The sequence below is a fragment of the Chrysemys picta genome, chromosome 22 (genome assembly GCF_011386835.1).
Source record: "Chrysemys picta bellii isolate R12L10 chromosome 22, ASM1138683v2, whole genome shotgun sequence".
Classification (NCBI taxonomy): Eukaryota; Metazoa; Chordata; order Testudines; family Emydidae; genus Chrysemys; species Chrysemys picta.
In genome coordinates, this window is record NC_088812.1 from 9,889,492 (window position 1) to 9,911,804 (window position 22,313).

Here is a 22,313-nt window from a genome sequence, read left to right on the forward strand (position 1 = left end):
ATCTCATGCACCGCTACAGGCTGGGGACCAACTGGCCGAAAAGGACCTGGGGATTACAGTGGATGAGAAGCTGTATATGAGTCAGCAGTGTGCCCTTATTGCCAGCATATTGGGCTGCTTTAGTAGGAGCATTGCCAGCAGATCGAGGGAAGTGATTATTCCCCTCTATTCAGCACTGGTGAGGCCACATCTGGAATATTGCGTCCAGTTTTAAGCCCCCCACTACAGAAAGGATGTGGACAAATTGGAGAGAGTCCAACGGAGGTCAGTGAAAATGATTAGGGGGTTGGGGCACATGACTTACGAGGAGAGGGTGAGGGAACTGGGCTTGTTTAGTCTGCAGAAGAGAAGAGTGAGGGGGGATTTGATAGCAGCCTTCAACTACCTGAAGGGGGGTTCCAAGGAGGATGGAGCTCGGCTGTTCTCAGTGGTGGCAGATGACAGAACAAGGAGCAATGGTCTCAAATTGCAGTGGAGGAGGTCTAGGTTGGATTTTAGGAAACACTATTTCACTAGGAGAGTGGTGAAGCACTGGAATGGTGGCTCCCACTAGGGAGGTGTTGAAATCTCCATGCTTAGAGGTTTTAAAGGCCTGGCTTGACAAAGCCCTGGCTGAGGTGATTTAGTTAGTGTTGGTCCTGCTTTGAGCCGGGGGTTGGACTAGATGACCTCCTGAGGTTTCTTCCAACCCTGATATTCTATGATTCTCTGATTTTTCATCTATAAAATAAGAGATTGAATCTCTGCTTTTAAACTCAGCTCAGCCTTAACTGTGGAGCAATAATTGGCACCTTCTTAATATCTCCACTGGAATCAAATATCAGTGAGATAAATTTGAGAGATTATGGAAATACGGGTTCCTTCTTCCCCATCTGGTGAGAATGCTCAAAAGTGAAAGTCTGCTGTGGGGTCCTAAGAACTCCAGTAACATTGATAACACGTACTTCAACAGTTCATGAGCTTCATTAATTGAGTTTTGAGACAATCAAAAGCACATTTCAATGGCACTGACTCTTGTTGCTTGGTCCAACTGTATTTCCTACAGTATTTGAAAATGGTCTTGAAATGGAACAGAGCCGCCATTTCAAAAGGTAATGTGATGTCAGAGGAACAGACTCTTCGGGGCCAAATTCTCATCACAAAGGAGCCATTTGCAGCAATGCAATCTTGGGACTAGTTCTACAGTGTCCCTGTCCCTGGAGTAGTCCCAGATCTGCTGTAAACTATGCTAGCTAGCAACAGCCCCCAACAGGTCACTACACAGCAGGGGATTGCTCCACTATAACATTCTCTGGTCACACCCCTGGCACACCATGAGTAAGCCCTGGCGGTGCAAACTGTGTCACTCAGGGATTTCCCCCATGCCAGCTAACTCCGCAGCTGGAAGGCTGCACTAGCTTTCTGGCTCCTCTGCACTGCTGGGGTGGTATAAAGAGGCCAGAGTAGTATCCAGGAAGTAATCCTGTGTACTTAGTGCACAGGTTCAGTCAAATGAAATCTGTAGGGTTGGATCCTTGCTCAGCAAGAACTTGGAACTAATGAGATCTCAGTTTTGTTTGACTTATGTGCCATGGCATGCATGTAAACTCCACTTCTTGGTGGCTTGTAAGCTGTTACCTATCACTGCTTGATTATTCGGTGGCAGAGAGGACAGCTTTATAAGCCCTGACAGCAGCCAGCAATACCAAGAAGAGGAACCTGAGAGGGATCCCTCAGGCACACCACATCAAGCAGGCATGATGAGATCTCAGCTGGACCATGGAGTCTGTCACCAGTTGATGATGTTTTTGAACGATTCAAGGCAAGTCAGTGCCCAGCAGCCTAATGCTACCTCCCAGGGCCCAATCCTGCTTCCACTGCAGTTGTTGGCAAGACAGGGGTGTTGCAATCAGGCCTTTTGGATCCCGTGCCTGATGAGGCTGCTAAGAGAGTTGATGAAATTTGGAGGGAATCAGAGTCTGAATTGGCGGCATTCAGTGCCAGTAGAATCAGAGCAACAACCGTGCTGTGAAAACTGATGAAAACTCCACAGAGATGAAACTGAACAAGAGCTTGTGGCTGAGTCGGGATGCCTTTCAACACCCTGGGTAGAAAATGTCAGCATCTGCTGAAAGGACAAGGGAAGTTTCTGCCACATGTCGTTTAAAGTTGGATGGAACAATTCAGGATTCAGAGGATGAATTTGTGATACCTTAGAATGTGGTTGCTAGAAAACAGCAAGCTAGGAATAAGATCAAAATGACTTGTTGCTGCACTCTGTATTATATTATCAGATACCAATACCAAAGAATGGTTTCAGAGGACCTGTGAGGTATGGTGAAGGAAAACAAAAATTTGCAGTGGGAGAGAGCGTAAGCAGAAGACTGAGTGGCTATGGACTCTAAAATAAAGATTGTGTGTCCATGAAGTATTGTAGAATAGAATCATAGAATATCAGGGTTGGAAGGGACCTCAGGCGGTCATCTAGTCCAACCCCCTGCTCAAAGCAGGACCAATCCCCAGACAGATTTTTTTCCACAGATCCCTAAATGGCCCCCTCAAGGATTGAACTTCCAACCCGGGCTTAGCAGGCCAATGCTCAAACCACTGAGCTATCCCTCATTACTGCAAACCTCATTACAGATGCCAGTGGAAGGAGCTGCTGAAGTATTAACTAATCATTCTGCATGTAAGTTTGTCTTGCAGTAGGATTGCATGTTGACTCCTCCCTCTAGCAAGAATACCCATGAAATTAGCATATTTAATTTTGGCCAGCATATCCTGATATTTAGAAGTGGCACCAATCCAAATTCATTAAAAGATGTAAGCTAAAGCTAGGGATTTAGTTTCAAAGAAGCTGAAGGGAATGAGTCCTCTAACTTTTTTTTTGTCCTGGATTTCAATGCGGTTTGAATACTAAACTCCCTGAGGCTGCTTTTGAAAACCACAGCGTGAGAGTTGGTGCACACCATTTCTATGTAATGTGCTAACAGTGTGCTTGGTGCTGTACAATACACAGATGAGCCAGTCCCCTCTCCAGCGGGCCATGCTCTCTAGAAGACAGAACTAGAGAAGTAAGTTTGTTCTGGGAGAGCCAGAGAAAGAAGCTACCTTCTATAACTTTTGAATTAAGGGGGAGGGGGCTTTGCAGAAGAAGTGGGTCTCTGGGAGGATCTGTATGTGGTGAGGTTGGGGAGCCATTGTGTGCACAGGGTAGAATTATGACCAAATTGTCATCAGCAGGAATAAAATGGAGTTTCTGGCCATTCGGGGCGGGATGAGTGAGCTTTTTATGGACACACTCCAGCTCAGTGAGGAGCCATGAAGCAACCCAATCTGGTCTGCAGACATGTGTCTTTGGTTGGTGAAAATGCCACCATTTCAGAAAGCTCCTTTATGCTTCCTTCCACCACCCAGCATCATCAAAATCTTGTTGGAGAGGGTGAGGAACCCTGGAGAACCAAAGTAGTTGTCCTGCTATTTAAACCTTCCTACCCAGGTCCTCCCTTATTTTTGCCATCTGCCTTTCTCCTTTCTCCCCTGCATGGGCATCTATAACATCGGACCGATGGGTCCTCAGTACAGTGGCGCGGGGTTACACCCTTCAGATGCTTTCTACCCCTCCTTCCCATCCCTCCTCCCTGTCCCTCTTCAGGGACCCTTCTCACGAGAGTCTCCTCACGCAGATGTTAGAGGGGTCACTCACTGTAGGTAGATGCGGTGGAAATCATTCCTCCGGGGTTCAGGAACAAAGGTTTCTATTCCTGATACTTTTAATCCTGAAGGCCAAGGGCGGTCTATGACCTATCCTAGACCTGCAAGACCTGAACCGCTTCCTAGCAAAGCTGAAGTTCCGCATAGTCTCCCTGGCCTCCATCATCCCCCTCCCTGGATCCAGGAGACTGGTATGCTGCCCTCGATCTGAAAGATGTGTACTTTCACATCACCATCTTCAAGGGTCACAGATGCTTCCTCCGGTTTATGGTAGGTCCCAACTACTATTGGTTTGCGGTCCTCCCGTTTGGCCTAGCGACAGCACCACGGGTATTTACCAAGTGCATGTTGGTAGTGGCTGCCTACCTCAGATGTCATAGTGTCTAGATCTACTTGTACCTTGATGACTGCCTAGTCAGGAGAAGAGCTAGGTCCAAAGGGATGTTGCAATGCTGTTAGCCACCTGCCATCGCCTTGGTCTGTTGGTGAATGACAAAGTCCACGCTAGTTCCGGTACAGAGGTTTGAGTTCATCGGAGCGGTGCTCTACTCGACCTGCGCCAGAGCGTTCCTGCCACTGGAGAGATTCAGGGCACTGATGGACCTCATCGCGGAAGTCTCTGCCTTTCCCCTGACCATGGCCAGGATTTGTCTGTGCCTACCAGGTCACATGGCAGCATGTACATATGTGTTGCGCCACGCCAGGCTCCGGATGTGACCCTTGCAGCAATGGCTGGCGACAGTCTACTCCCAGTCGAGGGACCACCTGGAGAAGGTCGTCACCATCCCTGCAACGGTGCTTAACTCGCTGCGATGGTGGACCGACTCCAAGAAAGTCCTGGAAGGAGTTCCCTTCATCAGCACTCCTCACTCAGTTCAGTTGGTTTTGGACGCCTCAGACCTTGGCTGTGGGGCGCACCTCGGCACCCTCCAGACTCAGGGTATGTGGTTCCCAGAGGAATGATGCTACACGTAAACATCAAAGAGCTCAGGGCGGTGCGCAGAGCATGAGTGATCTTCCTACCTCACCTGTTGGGGAGAGTGGTCAGAGTCCTCATGGAAAACATGGCCTCAATGTCCTACATGAACAGGCAAGGCGGAGCACGATCTTCGGCCATCTGCCAAGAGGCTCTCACCCGGAGGTAGCCGGCATGATCTTCCAGAGGTGGGGAACTCCCCAAGTGGATTTGTTCGCCACCAGGCAGAACAGGAGATGCCACAGGTTTTGTTCCAGACGGGGTCTGGACAAGGGCTCCCTCTCAGACGCCTTCCTCCTGCCGTGGGCGGGAAGCCTGATGTATATATTCCCTCCAATTCCACTCATCAGCAAGGTCCTACCGAAAATCAAGAGGGACAAGGTGCAGATTATCATGATTCCCGCAGCATAGCCTCGCCAGCACTAGTTTGGGATGTTATCAAGCTTGTCAGCGATCCCTCCCTGAACCCTGCCGAACTGACCGGACCTGCTTCTCACAGGAGCCCGGCTGACTCTTGCACCCCAACCTCGTGTCCCTCCACCTCACGGCGTGGATGTTGCGTGGCTGAACCCAGATGAATGGGCCTGTTCAGAAGGGGTCCAGAAGGTCCTCCTGTGAGCATTCATGGCCCTCCATACAATTTCTATTCCCTGATGTGGCTCTCAGGCCAAAAAGTTAGCCCACCCATGATTTAAACCGATCAGGGTAGAGCCCAAAGTCCTCACTGAGACCTAGAGTTGCCAACTCTGACTGAAGTTATTTCGGGAGATTTTTTTCCCCCAACATGACATAATGTCATTTTCTCAAAATATCCTATTAAAATCCCGGAATGCTTTCAATAGTCACCAGGAGATCAATGCCGATTCCGGGAGACTCCAGGCTAATCCTGGAGGATTGGCTACTCCATTGGGACCCCATGGTGCCGGGTGCTGTACGGACCCAGAGAGAGAATCCCTGCCCTGGAGGGACTGGGGCCCCCTGGTGCTGGGTGCTGTACAGACCCCGAGAGATGATCCCTGGCCCATCAGGATTGCCATCATAACCAGATTTTAAACCATTTATAAAGTTACTGTGAAGCTGAAGACAGCAACAGCTAATCTCCTGCCTTCCCAAAGTGATTGCTGGGGAGGCCGCCTAGCTTCTGTCTGATGGAGAGGGAGGTATCCAGGACAGCTGCTGGAATTAGAAGAGGACTGGTGAAACAAGCTCTGCTGACTGAGAGAACTCACTAGCCTGTGCCCTGATGTCACACTGAGCCTGCTTCACATCTGCCAGCATCTTAGACTTTGGCCGCCAGCACACCAGGGTCAACTTCATAATCTTCAGCTCTTGCTTTGACAGCTTCCCCTGGTGAGATTCTTCAGACTTGCTTCTGAGCTTAAGATATTTCTCAGATCTAAACGTGAGGGACATCTTGGAGCTATGTATCAGGGGGTAGCCGTGTTAGTCTGTAGCTACAAAAACAACAAGGAGTCTGGTGGCACCTTAAAGACTAACAGATTTATTTGGGCATAAGCTTTCGTGAGTTAAAACCTCACTTCTTCGGATGCATCCGAAGAAGTGAGGTTTTAACTCACGAAAGCTTATGCCCAAATAAATCTGTTAGTCTTTAAGGTGCCACCAGACTCCTTGTTGTTCTTGGAGCTATGAACAGTGAGAAGGACCTTAATTTAATTCCCTCCCCCTCTGCCTTGACGTACTGCTCCAGAAACGGTCTCCAAGCACTCACCCAGCCTGGATGCAGGAAGAGGTGATGTTCCACAGGCCAAATGGAACTAGTTACCCAGGCTCCAGAGCTAGCAGTGAAGTGTCTACTGTCTTGCTACCCTTCCAATCTGCTGCAGAAATCCTACAAGCCAGGCATGGCGTGCAGCAGGCTTTGGGAGGGGAAACTCTCAACGTTTATTTGTGTGGTGGCTTGTAAAAGTCACGGTAATATTGTTGGTCTGATACCGCAGTTGCCAGCTCTCCTCTGCCCTGGATGCAGAGGAGCCAAGCCCAATAGCTGTGGGCATGTTGGCATCTTAGTAATAGCTTGTAGATTAAGCAAAGTGACCCAGGAGCCAATTTCCTGGGAGGCGAGATGGCTGAGAGCGGTTGAAACATGAGATCATGCTAATGTAAACAGTTGTGAGATGGCTGTGAGCTTGACTCTTCTGTAACTAAGCTATCCTCTAAATAACAATCTAGAGACTGAAGTGGGTCGAAGGTTTGGTGAGACAATGCTTGTTGTACAATAATTTAGTGGAGCGACTCATTCATGGCACAAGGAATATTCTGAATGGGGGTCCAGTGGCCATAACAGTGAGGTCGTTGAACAGACCAAAGCCTTTATAAATCTGAGGCAAATAATGATGCTTTATAACAAACTTGACAACAGTTAGGCTGGTGGTGTTTTGAGACCCCTGGTCCATGACTGGAGCTCCTAGATGCTATGGTAATGCAAATACACACTCCTGGTGCCATTCATGCAAAGATCTCAATGCATTTTGCACATAATTAGCCTCCCAGCACTCTTGGGAGGTGGGAACTGTGCCCATGTAATAGATGTGCAAATGGAAAGGCAGAAGGTAGAACAGAACCCAGGAATCCTGACCCCTAGACCTCTGCTCTAACCATTTAATAACACTCTGCCTGAAATTATACCATTCTAAAATTTAGTTTTATTTTATAAACATGTTCCTCCCATGGTCTCTGGTCCTTGTATAGCACTGTGTCAGTGTCAGCACTGAAAGACTCTTGCAATTGAGACTTATCATTGGCCTGGCTCAGAGGAGACCATCCTACGAGCTTGCTTCCAGCTGGCCTGAAGCTGCCTTGTGGGTTCAGGTCTCCCATCTGGGGAGAGGAGAGATCATGGCTAGCTGACTGTTGCATGCATGCCCTAGCGTATGACCGTGTGGCAGAGCAACTGGGGCATTGCCAAAAGCAGTGCCATGAGAAGATAAAGAGGCTGCAGGTCCAGTATAATGACGCCCAGGATGTCAGCAGTTCGTCCTATTCAGACAGGAAATGTGCCTGTTTACCAAGTGCACGTCTGAATCCTAGGAACTCCACCCAGCCTGGCACAGGAGCACCTTGCAACTTAGTCATTAGAGGAGGTACTAAGCAGACTCTGAGAACTATACAAACCAGAGCAAAGAGGAGCAGTGCAGGTGGTGCCTGGTACATTGCTGGGATCTCAAGGTTTCTTGAGCAGACCTAGCACCTTGGCACGGCTGCAGGGATAGCAGCTGAGCCAGTTTGGAGGTGGAGGAGGGGTTCTCTACAGCAGGTATGCAGCTCTTCACTGAGAAATGTTCCAAAAGGGCAGATCTTGATTCCCATATCATGTTGTAACCTCTACCCCACCTTTTAAAGTTTTGTATCTAAGTTCTAATGTGTCCTTAGCCTTTGTAGCTCAATGAGAGAGTGGCTTTCAAGTAGGAACTGGAATGCAAACCTGACTTGGAATCTCTGCAATCCTGGCATGCCTTGGTATTACAAAGATGGCTTGGAGACTGCTATTAACTCTACCATTCGCTTTACATTATAGCGTCCACCACTGCAGCACAGGTGACCCAGAGCCAGCAGGAGGGAGATAGAACCTTGAGGTCCAGGGATGGGGGAAGAGCAGAGAGGGTCTATTCCTAGAAATGCACAGAGACACAAATAGGGACTCTTGAGTTGATGTGCCAGTTGTAGAAGCGCAAACGAGAGTCACTATGAAAAGATAGGCTAAGGCACTGATGCAGGAATGTGTTAAGAATGAGAGGGAGATGTGCAGGGAAAATAGACAGATCCAGTAGGAGTTATTTAAAGGAATATGAAAATGTCTGCTGCTTTGAGCCAGCATCTGCATCCTTCATGCCCTGATAATGACAGGTAGTGCAATAATTCAGGGCAACAGCAGTTATGGGACTGTCCTCCTAGACCCCCACTTCTTCCTAACCTTTTCTCAGGCATCTTACTTCTCTGCAAGAATGTGGGAAGGAAAATGTGTCCAAATGAAAGGCACTCGCAAGAGAATAGCCCCCAGTGCCCTACTCTGGTTTGTATGTTAGCACTTAGAGCAGCTTGCTTGTGTGTAACAAAGTTCATTCTTTGCGAACTTTGCACATCAGCAATACTGCCCTTCGATATCGGTACAATAGCAGTTCACCCCTCCATGAACTCACTCGCTCTAAGGACATAACCTCATCCAGAATATAGCTCTGATCCCACAGTAATCCACTCCTTCAGGAACTTCTTTGCTAGGCCAATAAATGGAATTGTCTAATTAAGAGAGGCTGGTTTTAAAACAGAAGTTATATTCACTTCACTTGATCAGGATCTAATTCTCTAGTGTGTGGACAGATCATTCCTTATTTGTGCATCATGTGCAACCTCAGATGGAACTGCTTGTCTGTCTGGCTATTCGTGGGTTGCTGTCAGTCTGGCTGCCTTAGCGCTCTACTGTTCACTTGCTTTCACATATGTTATGCAAAGTGCAGCCGGCAGATACATTAGTGGCTGAACAGTCGTTCCAGCTCAGCAGACACATCCATCTAGCTTTCAGTCTCAACATATGCTCCACCATCTCCCCGCACCTGCTGAATGTATTACTCAATCTGTGTGTCTGCCATGGCAAGGAGAAATATGAGGTCATCTCCAGGCTAAAGGGAAAGTGTGTCCATACTCTTGCTGCCTGATATCTGTGCAACATTTCATGTTGATCACCCAGCTATCTTGCCCTGCTCTGACCCTCTCCAGCAGAGATAGATGGAAATGTCCTGAAATGGCTCAGGACTTTTCTCTTGCACAAAACCGAAACTACTATTATCCTAGTCATACAGTGCCTTTGAGAGAGGTAGTGAGGCGGTGCAGGCTGGTGCCCCAGCAGTATGCAGACATAACCTTAATGCCAAACATAAATAATTCCATTTCCCCGCTTGCACAGTGCCTAGAATTGGCATCTCGATGAAGCAAAACCCCAAAAAGCTGAGGTGAAGCCAGGGGGAGCACCCTTCCTGCATAACTACTCCCATTTTCAGGGCATCTGTACCTAAATGGATGTAACAATTTACAGCCCTGGGAGCTCCCGTCAGCTCTGGCCTGAATAGCCACGGCAGCAAAACACCTCCTCTTCCACCTGCAGGTGGCCAGAAGGTATCGCCAAATTTGGATCAGGCCATGATGATCTGCACTTTACATCCACATCAAGCTCAATGAAAAGATGCTCACCAAAAAGATGAGTAGCGATTGGATGACTAATATAGTGAATGCCAGTGAAAATGGGGTAGGATCCGAGGTTAAAATAGGGAAAGAACAAGTTTAAAAATTTCTTACACACAGTAGATGTCTTCAAGTCACCAGGACCTGATGAAATACATCCTAGAATACTCCTAGAGCTGTCAGAGGCGCTATCTGAGCCATTAGCCATTACCTTTGAAAAGTCATGGAAGATGTGAGAAATTCCAGAGGACTGGAAAAGGGCAAATGTAGTGCCAGTCTATAAAAAGGGAAATAAGGACAACCCCGGGGAATTACAAACCAGTCAGCTCAACTTCAGTACCCTGGAAGATAATAGAGCAAATAATTAAGCAGTCAATTTGCAAACACCTAGAAGATAATAAGGTGATAAGTAACACTCAGCATGGACTTGTCAAGAACAAATCATGTCAAACTGACCTAATAGCTTTCTTTGGCAGAGTAACAAGCCTTGTGGATGGGGGGAAGCGATAGATGATGTGATACATCTTGACTTTAGTAAGGCTTTTGATACTGTCTTCTCATAAACAACGTAGGGACCTACAACTTAGATGAAGCTACTATAAGGTGAGTGCATAACTAGTTGGAAAACCGTTCCCAGAGAGTAGTTATCAATGGTTCAGTCAAGCTGGAAGAGCATATCGAGCGGGGTCCCGCAGGGATTGATTCTGTTCAATATCTTCATCAATGATTTAGACAGTGGCAGAGAGAGGACACTTGTAAAGTTTTCAGACGCGATACTAAGCTGGGAGGGGACCTACAGAGTGAATTTTTTTCCAGAAATGCTGATTCTACTTGTTCTCAATGGAAGTGCTCAGCCCCACTGAAAAGCAGCCTAGGACTTGGGGGACATAGATTTAAGTCCCTGCTCTTTCATAGACTCCCTGTATGATCTGGGGTGTCTCTTAGCCTCTCTGTCCTTCAGGTCCCCCTTCTGTACAATGGAGATAATGGCAGTGCTCTGTATCACAGGGGTTCACAAGGGCAAATACATTAAAGTTTGTGAGGTGCCCAGATACTAAGGTGCTGGGGGGGCCAGATAAATTCCCGGGAGAGAGTATGATTTTTATCTTGGTTCTCTTTTAACCAAAAGAGGCCGAACATATCTGGTATGGGAGCTGCTTTATTGCTGCATTGGTAACAGGTTAGTAGCTGTACACTGTACAGTAGGGCGGCGATCTTTACTGTATGATTTTTACTTTGTGCACAGGCAAACACTATGTTGCTTCCACAAGCAGCCATGTAAAAGACCAACTCAGTAGCTGGTATTCTGGTGCCTGACTTGATGTGTTCCTCATAGTCAGAGCAGGCACTGCCAAGGTTGTCTCGGTCAGCACATTACCCTTTGCTTAGCCCAGACCCTGCTGTTTGGGTTAACCTATTATATTTTTGGCACTGATGCTTACTCTGCCATAGCTTTGCCTTAGAACGGCTGACTGTAGAATCCCTGCTTTCCAAGCTAGGGACAAGACAGTGATAACGTAGTTACCTGCTAGTGCAAGGTCACCAGTAGAGCAGTGGCTCTTCCAGTACCTGTGCTCATTCATGAAATACCATAGATTCAAAGAAACTGCTCAAGTGGACTTTAGTCTTCTAGAGCTAAACCATGATTTGCTTCCTCTTACGTTACTATGAAGATCGGGCAGTGACCATCACCTGTTGCTTAATGCCATGGCTGAACATTGTCTGTCTGTACAGACTTCTCTAACAGTGCTACTGTGGAGATGCTGAAATGTGTTTGTCTTGCCTGTGCCAAAAATTATCTCAGAAGCCTCTGAAGACTGACACCTGAGCATAATCCAAGGCATTGCTCAGGTCAATAAAGACTTCATTGAGGTGGTAGTTTGGTCACTGGACGTTTTTCTGTAGCTGCAAGACAGCAACAAACTCCTCGACAGGAGTGCATTTTCCACCACCACACCACCTGAGTATATGATGTCCATAAGACCATAGATACTAGAGATGGAAAAGTCCTGTTTGTCTGTCCTTTGGCTAGTGAATGCTACAAAATGTTCTCCAGGACTTTGCCCTGTCTAGTTTTGAATGTCTCAAGTAATGGCTCTTTCACTGTATCCCTTGAAGAGACCTTTACATATCTGAATAGATCTCTACCACTAAGGAAATATTTTCCTAACATCCATCTTAAATTTTCTTTCTCTGTATTTTATCCCATTCCTCCTAGTTCTACTGCCTTAGATCATCCTAACCAATTCCTGGGTGCATATTGCCTCCCTTAGTCATATTAAGAGTGGGATTTTCAAAGCATTCCACTTTGGCCTAATTCTGCTCCCTTTAAGTAAAACTAACATTGACTTTGATGTGGGAGTCAGACCAATGCTAAATGCCTTTGAAAAGCCCACTCTAACAGTCTTCAAGTTGATTTATTATTTGTGGGCACCATGCTTTTTTGTCCAGAAATCTGTCTGAAACATTTTATTAATAATCTCCAGCCCCTGTATAGCACCTTCCATCAGCAGGTCTCAAAGCGCTTTACAAAGGAGGACAGTATCATTACCCCCAGTTTATAGATGAGGAAACTGAGTCACAAAGAGGTGAAAGGATGCAGCTGGGGGTGGGTCTGAGGCCAGGAGTGGGGGCCTCTGCTCCCAGCCCTGACCCCAGACTCAGCCCCGAGTGGGGAACGGAGCTGTGGCCAGTGGCCAATACTGGTGGCGGGGCCGAGAGCAGAGCCACGCTGGGGATGGGAGCCAGGGACATGGCTGAGGGCGGAGAGGGGCTAAGTGGTGCTCTCTCCTCCCCCTCCCGTGGGGGCTAGCCTGGCCCTGCTCTCCCCCCTGACGTTCCTCTTTGCCCCACACAATTTGGGAACCTCTGTTCTAGGCCATGCTCCCTGTAGCACTCTCTAGAGATGCTTCTGAAATTAGCATAGTCCTCCTTCGGACCTTCATTTGTGATGAGGCTGGTGTTGTTATTTTGCAGAACTTTTCTCTGCATTCAGATATTGCAGAGGAGTTCTGTGGATAGTATGTCCCATCCACAGCTATAGAGTTGTACATCACTTTCCAGTCCAGACTGGGGGCTATTATTATGAGTGTTTATTAGCACTTTCCCTTGGGAGTTCAGTGGGTGCAATGAAAGATGGTTCTGAGCTTTACAAGCTTTATCACTTACACGAAGCATGTCAGTTATTCCACATCTGCTATCCCATGTGAGCAAGGGTATTCCTTTGGATAATAGGGTGGTGACTAAGCAAAATCTTCATGCTGTTGATGTGCAATGGATGCCCATTCAATATGCAATTCACCTCTATTTACCATGGTTCAAGTTGCAATAGTTTTTCTAAATGAGCCACAGGGGTTTTTTTTTGTTTGTTTGTTAGTGGTGGTCTTGAAAGGTTGGTATTTCTCAATTACCTGAACTTTAAACCATGGTATGTTAAATAGCCCTCAGCAAAGAGTTTATCTAGAACTAAGTCCATCATGTAGAGAAGGACTCTTACCTCTTGCTCTAGCATGTGGTGCCTCCTCTGAAAAACCCCCCTAATGCAAAGCTTTTTTTGTTTGTTTGTTTGGCTGCATGTTTTGGCCTCCTCTTCCCTATGCTCTCATGTGGTGTTTTTGCTTTTGAAAATGTCTGTGTCGCAGCCAGTTGGATTGAACATCCCTAGTGCAATGTGGCAGAGTAGCAAAGGCCCGTGTCTGTGTAACGATGGCATTTTACCTCTTGAATGTTCCTGTCTTTAGTGGAAAGCGCCTAAACTTGAGAGCTACTGCTGCTGTTGAGTAAAGTCTGCATTCAGTCTCTCCTGGAAAAATACACAGTCCCTACTCTTGCGACTTAGAGGAGAAGTTCTCCTTGGATTACCATAGAGAGTAAAATGGAACCCACCAAGTCCTAGACATTAAACTCCCTTGTCTCTTACGGTTTCCAAGATACCAGGGTTTGCAGGGAGTGCTTCTACGTGCTCATCCAAAGGAAGATAAATCACTGCATGTTTTCCTCTCCAGGAGACAGCTCCTAAAAATAGGAGCCATGCTGGAGCTACCAAGAACAAAGGAACTCTTGGGAACCACCTCTGTCATTGTCCTTCTCTCCATATCTGCGCTCTCTGCCGCGCCACACCTAGCTACGTGCCCGTCTGCCAGATGCCATCTATTCTCCGTATGTTTTGGAAGTCTTTAAAATCTGCCTTTTTTTTTTTTTTTGGTGTCAGATTTTAACGATTGCGGCTTCTGTCCCCTCCCCCTGGCATTCCAAACTGGTGTGACAGCTTCCTGAATACTGCCCATTTAACATGATCCTGCAGTGTGTTACCGGATTCTCTTATTGTTCCCCTTTAAAAGAAAAGTGTTTGAAACATTCTCCCCGGATCCTAGGGACGTTGTCCTTTCGGTGCAGCATTTTCAGGCCAGATGTGATCACAGAATGGTGTAAATCCAGAGTGAGCCCAGAGACTTCACTAGAGTCACTCTGGTTTTAGACTGGCGTAAATAAAATCAGAATTCAGCACTCACTCTGGGAGATATTTTTCAATCACAGGCAGAATGTTTAAAGCTGAGATTTTCAAAGTAGTCTAGAGACTTTGGGACTCTGGGTTAAGGGGGTTTACAAGTCCACTTCATGGTTTTAAATCTCAGTCTGAGTCTTTAAGTAAAAGCTCTTTTCTTTGAATGATCACGGTGTCTGTGCTCCTCGCTTCCCTTCTGGACAACATTCTGGACTCTGCATTTGCTGGGGGTGTCCTATTATCCAGTCATTTTTATTGCACAGTAAACGTAACTGGCGCTTCGTGAAACAAATGCATGATCCTTGAAAATTATGAGGGCGCTGCCTTGGAATTTGCTGTCCTCCTAACAGAGGAGAGCAAACCCCAGACGCTAAAAAGCACAGAGACCAGACCCATGAGAAGGTCAGGATTGGAAAGATCCAAACTGTTCTCTTCCATGGAAGAGGAGGAAGGGGACTGCACCCCGTTAAAGGTCTAAAGTAGCTCTCCGAGGTCTGAGCCTACATATGCACAGAGTACTCTAAGTAAAGCCCGACTCCCCTGCAGCGCCACATTCCCTGAGAGCCCATCGTGCCTGTGTCAGTGCTGGCAGCTTTCTATTTCCTCTCTCTCCGTAACTTGTCTTAAGGCTAACTATTAAAGGATCTCTCATTAGTAATGGCTCAGCTCCCTTGTACGGTCAGTGTTGGTGGCTGCTGCACCTGTTAATTGGGTATCCCCTCATCTCTGCTTGCAGTGTGAAATACTCAGTAAATTCTCTGGTTACTGTGTAAGAATCCTGTGTGTTGACTGACTACCCCTTCACCTGATCTGTCAGGGTGCAGGAGCGCCATGAGACCGGACCTGTGGTCTCTGCAGGCTGCATCTCTTTGTTTAACTGGGTAATCCTAAGGCATAGCTGGCTTCCTGGGTTAGAGCCAGGTAGCTACAGGATACTGGGATGGAGAGGAAGGCAGCACTGTAGCTACTAGGAGAACTGTGACCCGAGATGATGATGACCAAAGCAGGGTCATGAGATGTTGATTTACCATGACAAGGCTATAAAAACCTTTTCCATTTGGTGACCGAAATCAAACATGGGTGCCAGGCTGGGATCCTAAAACTAAACCGGAAGCAAGGCGGGTTTAACTGACTACTGTTCTGACTCCTTGAGCCATCCGCATGGCAGGCCTATTCTGGCAAAGCAGAGACTGGAGTGACCTGGACACTAGCGCCTTGAATCTCCCTTGCCCTGCATCTTGTCTAGTCCCTTACCCCAAGGCAAAGTGGCTGTCAAATGCTGTCCGCTCAGAATGGTGGCAATTTACCCCCTTTGGTGGTGGTGGAAGTGGCAGCAGGGCCATGGAGAAGCAGGTCCTGGAATTCTGCACTGCATTCTACATGGAATGCAGCCTGTGCTTCCTGAAAGCTTCAGCTGAATGGAGCTGTGCCTCTCATTTGCTTTAGAGGTGATTCAGGCATGGAGTGCATCACACCTGTACTCCGTAGAATGTACTGGCTGCTAGCCGGGATCTACAGAGCTCTATGGTAGTGTAGGCCTGCGCTGTCTAAGACCCTGTCTGTTCTACGGAAATTGTTTAAAACATCCCACTATTGCCAATACTGGCTCTGCTATCACCAGTGGCACTATGTTGCCTGTCCTAATGTGGACAGGCTGCCGGTGCCATTGTTAAGAGCTACCAGACTGGGTCAGACCAATGGCCCATCTAGCCCTGTATCATGTCCCTAGCCAGTGCCAGAGCTTCAGGGGAGTGCACAGAACAGGACAGTTGGAGTGATCCACCCCATCTTCCCCTCCTGGTTTCTAGCAGTCAGAGGTTTAGGGTTGTCCCAAGCATGAGTTGCATCCCTGACCATCTTGGCTAATAGCCATTGATGGAGCTGTCCTCCATGAACTCATCTAGTTCGTTTTGAACCCAGTTATACTTTTGGCCTTCGCAGTGTCCCGTGGCAATGAGTACCAGAGGTTAATCGTGCATTGTGGAAAAAGTACTTCCTCTTGTTTGTATTAAACCTACTGCCTGTTAATTTAATTGGATGACCCTTGGTTTGTGTATTGTAAATAAAACTTCTCACTTTCTCCACAACATTTATGATTTTATAGACCTCTGTCATATTTCCCCCCTCCCCCCCATCCCTTTAGTTGTCTCTTGTCTAAGCTGAATAGCCCTAATCTTTGTAGTCTCTCCTGGTATGAAAGCCTCAGAAATCTTTGTTGCCCTTCTCTGAACCTTTTCCAGTTCCATTATATCCTTTTTGAGATGGGGGGGTGGACCAGAACTGCACACAGTATTCAAGTTGTGGGCGCATCATGGATTTATATTGTGGCACTGTTTTGTTTTTGGTTTTTTGGCGGGGGGGTGGGGAGGTCTTGTTTTCTATCCCTTTCCTAATAGTTCCTAACATTCTGTTAGCCTTTTTGACTGGAGGGAAGGATTTTCCAGTGATTAGGGCACTAGCCTGGGATTTGGGAGAGGAGGGTTCAATTCTCTGCTCAATCACAGACGTCCATTGTGTCCTGGGGCAGGTCATTCACTCTCTCTCTGTACTCAGTTCCCCTCTTTGAAATAGGGATAGCAGTGCTGCCTTGCCGCCTAGGGGGTTTGTGAGGTGATTGTGAGATGTTCAGATATGATGGTAGTGGGGGGCTGAGGCAGATAAGTACCAAAGATTGATAGGGCATGTTGTGAGGCCTGTCTTACTGTGGTTTTCCCTGAGTTACTTTTGCTCATTTGGAGTTTTCTTGAACTGACAGCACTTGGGATCCCTGCTTGCAGTAGGCATGTTTGGTAAAATGGGATCCATATATTGAGTTGACAGTGCCGTGTACAATAGCAGACCACTGCGCTGATGACACTCCAGGACATGGTAAAATGGGATTGGCAAAGCAGCCTAAGGGAGTTCAGTATCCAACACCCATTGAAGTTAGGCATTTGAGCACCTAATTCCCTTGGGTTCTTGGAAATCCCAGCCTTAATGGCTGCTCACATTGTCCATATCTTCAACAAGTGCAACCTCCCTGGCCTGAGACACCTGTGACTTAATGTGGATACCCATCATACAGTTTGAACAGTTCCACCCTGCCGCTGGCTTTTGTGTTCTTGGGATAAATGTTCATCCCACAGGCTGCATCTGGAAGTCGAGCTCGAAGGCTGTGTAGGGTCTGAACGGGCTTTCAATGGAACACAGAAATTGTTCTTATCATTTGTGTTACGGGACCACGTTGGAGCCCCAGTCATGGTCCAGGACCCCGCTGTACTGTGCAAACGCAGAACAAAAAGATGGTCCCTGCCCTAATGAGTTTACAGTCCAACTGTAAGAGAAGAGATAACAGGTGGATACAGACAGATGGGGGGAGCATAAGGAAACAATGAGACAGTTGTGATCAGCTCGATGGGCAGGGCTCTCAGCACACCAGCGGCCTAACTGTTGTGACGTTTTTTGTAGGCGTCATGGCAAAGGAGAGATTTGAAGGAGTATAATGAGTTAGTTTTGTGGGTGTTTATGGGGAGCATGTGGGCAGCATGGGAGAAAGCACAAAGGTGCTTGTTTGAAGATTTAACAAGATGGAGGCTGGGATCGTGGGTTGATCAGAGGCGGGGGTAGCAAGCAGCTTAGAGAGGGATGACATGGTCAAAGCAATAGGCTAGGACCGTGCTTCTCAGCCTGCGGCCCAATCAGCACAGAGCTGCGGCCCATGTGACATCCTCAGGACCATAGAGGTAGTATTTGATGCGGCCCACATAACACATTGTGGGCCACAATAAAATAAAAAGGTGGAGAACCACTGGGCTAGGACAATGATCCTTTGCATCAGCATTTTGAATGGATACCTCTAGCCTAAGGGCAGGTCACTCCAGCTCAAGGCAGCAGAGAGCACATCACTGTGTTACTGTGTGACATCCTGCACAGGTTCCATCATTTTCACAAGGTTCCCTTTGCAAGGGTTCTTTACAAAAAATCAACCACCACCCAGTTGCTTGACTTCAAATAGACTGGGTGCCCCTCTCAAGAGAGGGTGGGTGGGAGCCAGGCATTGAAGCATGTGCATTTTTATTTTAAACTGCTTACTGGAAGAATGATTATAGATCAAATCGTTGGTGCACAGGATTAAACCCTCTTAAGTGTGGGATAGAAATGCTGCAGTAATCTCAACCCGGCTGCAGGAGGGGAGGAGGCGCAGCAGAAGCAGAGGAGGGGGCGGTTATCTGCCAGGAAAGCTTTTTAACACAAAATGACATTATTCCAAATGGCAGTAAAGAAGCCAAGATTCGGCCCTGATCGATGAAGCTTTCCTTCTCTCTGTTGCAGATGAGCCCGATCCTGCCCTCTGTGATGCTGTCCCGAGCACGCCTCACAGGAAGGAACTCTGGTAAGTGCTGATGCTCCTGGGATAAATCACACATTTGTGTCACTGCCACTGAACCGATCCCGAGGACTTTCACTTTTAACAGAGCTTCCAGGTAGTAAAGCCTGAGGATGCCCCTCCCCCTGCCGTCATTGTCCTTCCTGGCCAAAGAGGAGCTCCCCTTTGGAGCCAGCCAGTGTCACTCCTTGCTGTTGAGTAACATTGGGCATCTTACTCTCTCTCACGCTTGCCAGGCAGGGCTGAATGCATGTCCAACCCGGTTGTTCTACTTGATGACATCATTGGGCCTCCGAGCCCAACCCATGCAACATTCTCAGTCTTAAAGTAAAAGAGACTAGGATGAGGAGTCAAACCCAGTTCTCCTGATTACACCTCTCAAGTGACCTGTGTTTCTCATGATGATATGCTACCAAGTGGCTTTTGGGAGGGAATGGGGGTGCATGTCCTGCCATTCAGTCTTTTGCTTTTTCTTGTTTCTCTCTTTCCCCCATATCCACCAGCTGCCTGCATGCACATCACCTCCGGCAGGGGTGTCTGAGGCCCAGGTAGTGTACCATTCCTCTCTTAGTGCCACTATTATGGCTACTGGAGGCTTGCCTGCAGCCATTATCTCTGAGTAGGCTGGCAGTGATAACCGAGATTTAAGGTTGATGGAGGGATGTTCAAGGAGTAGCTGTGGAATACGATGGAGAAAGCATGTCAGATATTGTGTGTCCCACATTGTGGCATTGAGTGATAATTCTGCAGGGCAGTATGGACCACTGACCTGCTCAGAATGCCCCTCGTTTATCCTGCTTACGCAACATAACTAGTGCCCAGCACATTTTAATGGGTTTATTTTTGTATCCAGTGTTACTCAGTGTTCTGATCCTTCCTGGGCTAGGAGTTTCCTTAGTGAGTTATTCTTAATAATACACATGGGATTTGCAGTGCATATGGTAATCACCTTTCCTTGGTGACCATGGAGAAACTCTCTTCCCACCAGCAGTTATTTTGCTTGGGTAAAATAAGGGATTTTACTGAGCTGGAAAACTGGATGTGAATTTGTGGGGAGAGGAGGTTTCTTAAAACAGAAAATGGCAGTGCTGTGTGGGAATTTTGTGGGCTTGGCAGCTGTGCTATCTTAGCCAACAAAGGTGCTTTGTTCTCAATTCAGTAGAACTTGACCTGTTAGATAATGCTATCCTGTCTCATAGACTTGAGAGCAGAGCGGCTGTTGCGGTTTTTATCGCCTCTGGTCACCTCTGCAATTGGAGGCATTTGAGTCCCCTGTTTGTTAGGTTCTCTGGCCCAGTGCCCATCATAAGGAGCAAGTGAAAGTCTTAGTTAGTGTTTTTCTATGAGGAAGGCGTGGAATGAGAGAGAGGTGGTGTATTGGATGACTCGGTTGATTAATAAGAGGTTCAGGGGGTTTCCACTGAGACAGGTTTGTAATGAGCCAAAGCTCTGAGTATTCCTGGTGTGAACTGAACAAGGGGGGGTCTCAACCCAGATGTTAGTTGACAAGCATCCACATCACACAATCACTGCCACGTTTGTCACTGACAACAGAGAAGCCGAGGACTGAGTAGGCTGTGGAGATTCAAGTGTAGTCCCTGTAATCCAGGAATAAGGTATATTGGCAGGAGCCGGTGTGTGGAGGAATCTTACCTTGCTCTCTGGCTGTACGGAGGCCTGGAGTCTGTATGGCTGCCCTGTGCTGCCTTTTGCACCGTGTGTGCTACACCCAATGGTCTGTGAAGCGGTACCTCTGATAGCTGCCATCAGACTATCGCTCTCAGCATGCAATGCTCCTTCTCAATCAAAACCTGCTGGGACCTGTGGTCTCCACCATCTGCACCTCTATTTTAATAAAGACACTTCTCTAGCTTTTTTTCATCCATAGATCTCCAAGCACTTTGTAAAGGTGGGTAGAATCATTATCCTTGTATTTGCAGAGGGAGTAGGAGTGGTTCAGAGCAGTTGAGTAGCTGGTCACTGGCAGAGAGGAGAACAGGAGCCCAATCTGATTCGCAGCTGCCCTCATGTGGTGTCCACAGGCACCTCTTTTTAGACTTCTGCGGTACCTCTGCCCCAAAGTTTGAAATTTTAGCCATAGCTGACCTATGGGCGCTGCTTCTCGAACCCTAGTCCCTTTGGGCATCTGCCCCTCTCCTTCCCCTTCCTACCAGCAGCCATGTTGGCAATAAAAAGCCTTCAACCCTTTCAAAACTGGTACAAACACCATCGGGATCGTCTGTGAATGAGGGAGATTGTAATGTCTCCCCACAAGACTGCCGTTGCCTTAGCAGCAGTGCCCTCATGTCTATTTGCTCCACTTAATGCAGATGAGATGTAGCCGTCAAGATCCTGGCAGGCGGTTAGCACTGTCCTGTTCTCTGCCCCAGTGCAGAAAGAGTAGGTGTGGGGAGGAACCTTTTTAGGGCGTATTCTCTATACTTTGAGCCCCTACCAAGGTGTGAGGGGATGCTCCTGCCCCCATTGGCTTGTGGCCCCTGTACAGAATGCTGAAGCTGGAGAAACAAAAAACAATAAAGAAGAGCAAAATGGCTCCTAATTTCTCACACTTCCTTTAGAGAGCTGCCAGCCGATAGAACTTTCCTCTGAATAAGCCACTGGCGAGGCTCCTATGTCTGGACTCAGAGAAGGTTAAAGGGTGATTTTGATTAGTCTGTAAGTACCTACAAAGGGAACAATAATGGGCCCTTCAATCTAGCAGAGAAAGGTAGAAGCATGATCCAATGGCTAGCAGTTGAAGTTAGACTACTTTAGACTGGAAATAAGATGTAAATTTTTAACAGGGAGAGTAATTAATGACTGGAGCAACTTACCAAGGATCTTGGTGGATTCTCCATCTCTGACCATTTTGAAATCAAGATTGGATGTTGTTTTTCTAAAAGCTCTGCGCTAGGAATTATTGCGGGGCATTTATCTGGCCTATGTTACACAGGCTGTCAGATGAGATGATCATAATGGTCCCTTCTAACCGTGGAATTTATGGATCCAAAAGGCAGGGTGCTAGGGGCCATGCCTGCACTGTCCATTGAGCTCTACGAAAGCCTTACTGGTTCCTGTTCGGCCTCATAATAAAATATCTGTCCTCCCACAACAGCAAATATCCGTGGGCAGCTTGGTAGAGAGAGTGATCGAACTGTCTAGGAGCCTGTGTCCCAAAGGTCTCTGCAGAGGGTGGGGCGGGTTTTTGAGCGGGGAAAGGGGAAATTTTGTTTAGGTGGGTTGAGGCAGTAATCCAGGAAGTGATGATGGAAACGTTCAGCTGGTCTTCAGGAAACCCTTTCTAATAGGGTCACTTCTAATATGTGGGTCAGCCTCTCTAGGGAAGCTGCTAATGCTATTGGAGTCTTTGAAACGAAACTGGACCAAGTCCTTGAGGATATGCAGAAGAGATTCATCTTGCACGTGGCATTGGAAGGGGCAAGGAAAAAGTGGAATAGGCAGCCTAATAGGTCCTTTCCAGCCTTAGTATATTTGATTAACAGATCAGTCTTGTTAATTTTAAATGGGCTACATACAGGGGAAGCCTGGTGACATTCTCTGGCATCTATTATGCAGGAGCT

At 47.4% G+C, this 22,313-nt stretch overlaps 1 protein-coding gene across 10 annotated transcripts in view; it reads left to right on the top strand.

Annotated features, from left to right (window-relative positions):
- Nucleotides 1–22,313, top strand: part of WIZ (WIZ zinc finger) — a 119,198-nt gene that overhangs the window by 38,824 nt on the left and 58,061 nt on the right. For 7 of the 10 annotated variants that reach the window (XM_042842949.2, XM_005304390.4, XM_005304392.4 and 4 more), the window contains one exon: nucleotides 18,678–18,738. The exons of the other annotated variants lie outside the window; for them this stretch is intronic. In XM_042842949.2, the coding sequence (XP_042698883.2) occupies nucleotides 18,678–18,738 (61 nt within the window). The remainder of the gene's footprint in view (nucleotides 1–18,677; nucleotides 18,739–22,313) is intronic. 10 annotated transcript variants of the gene reach the window in all.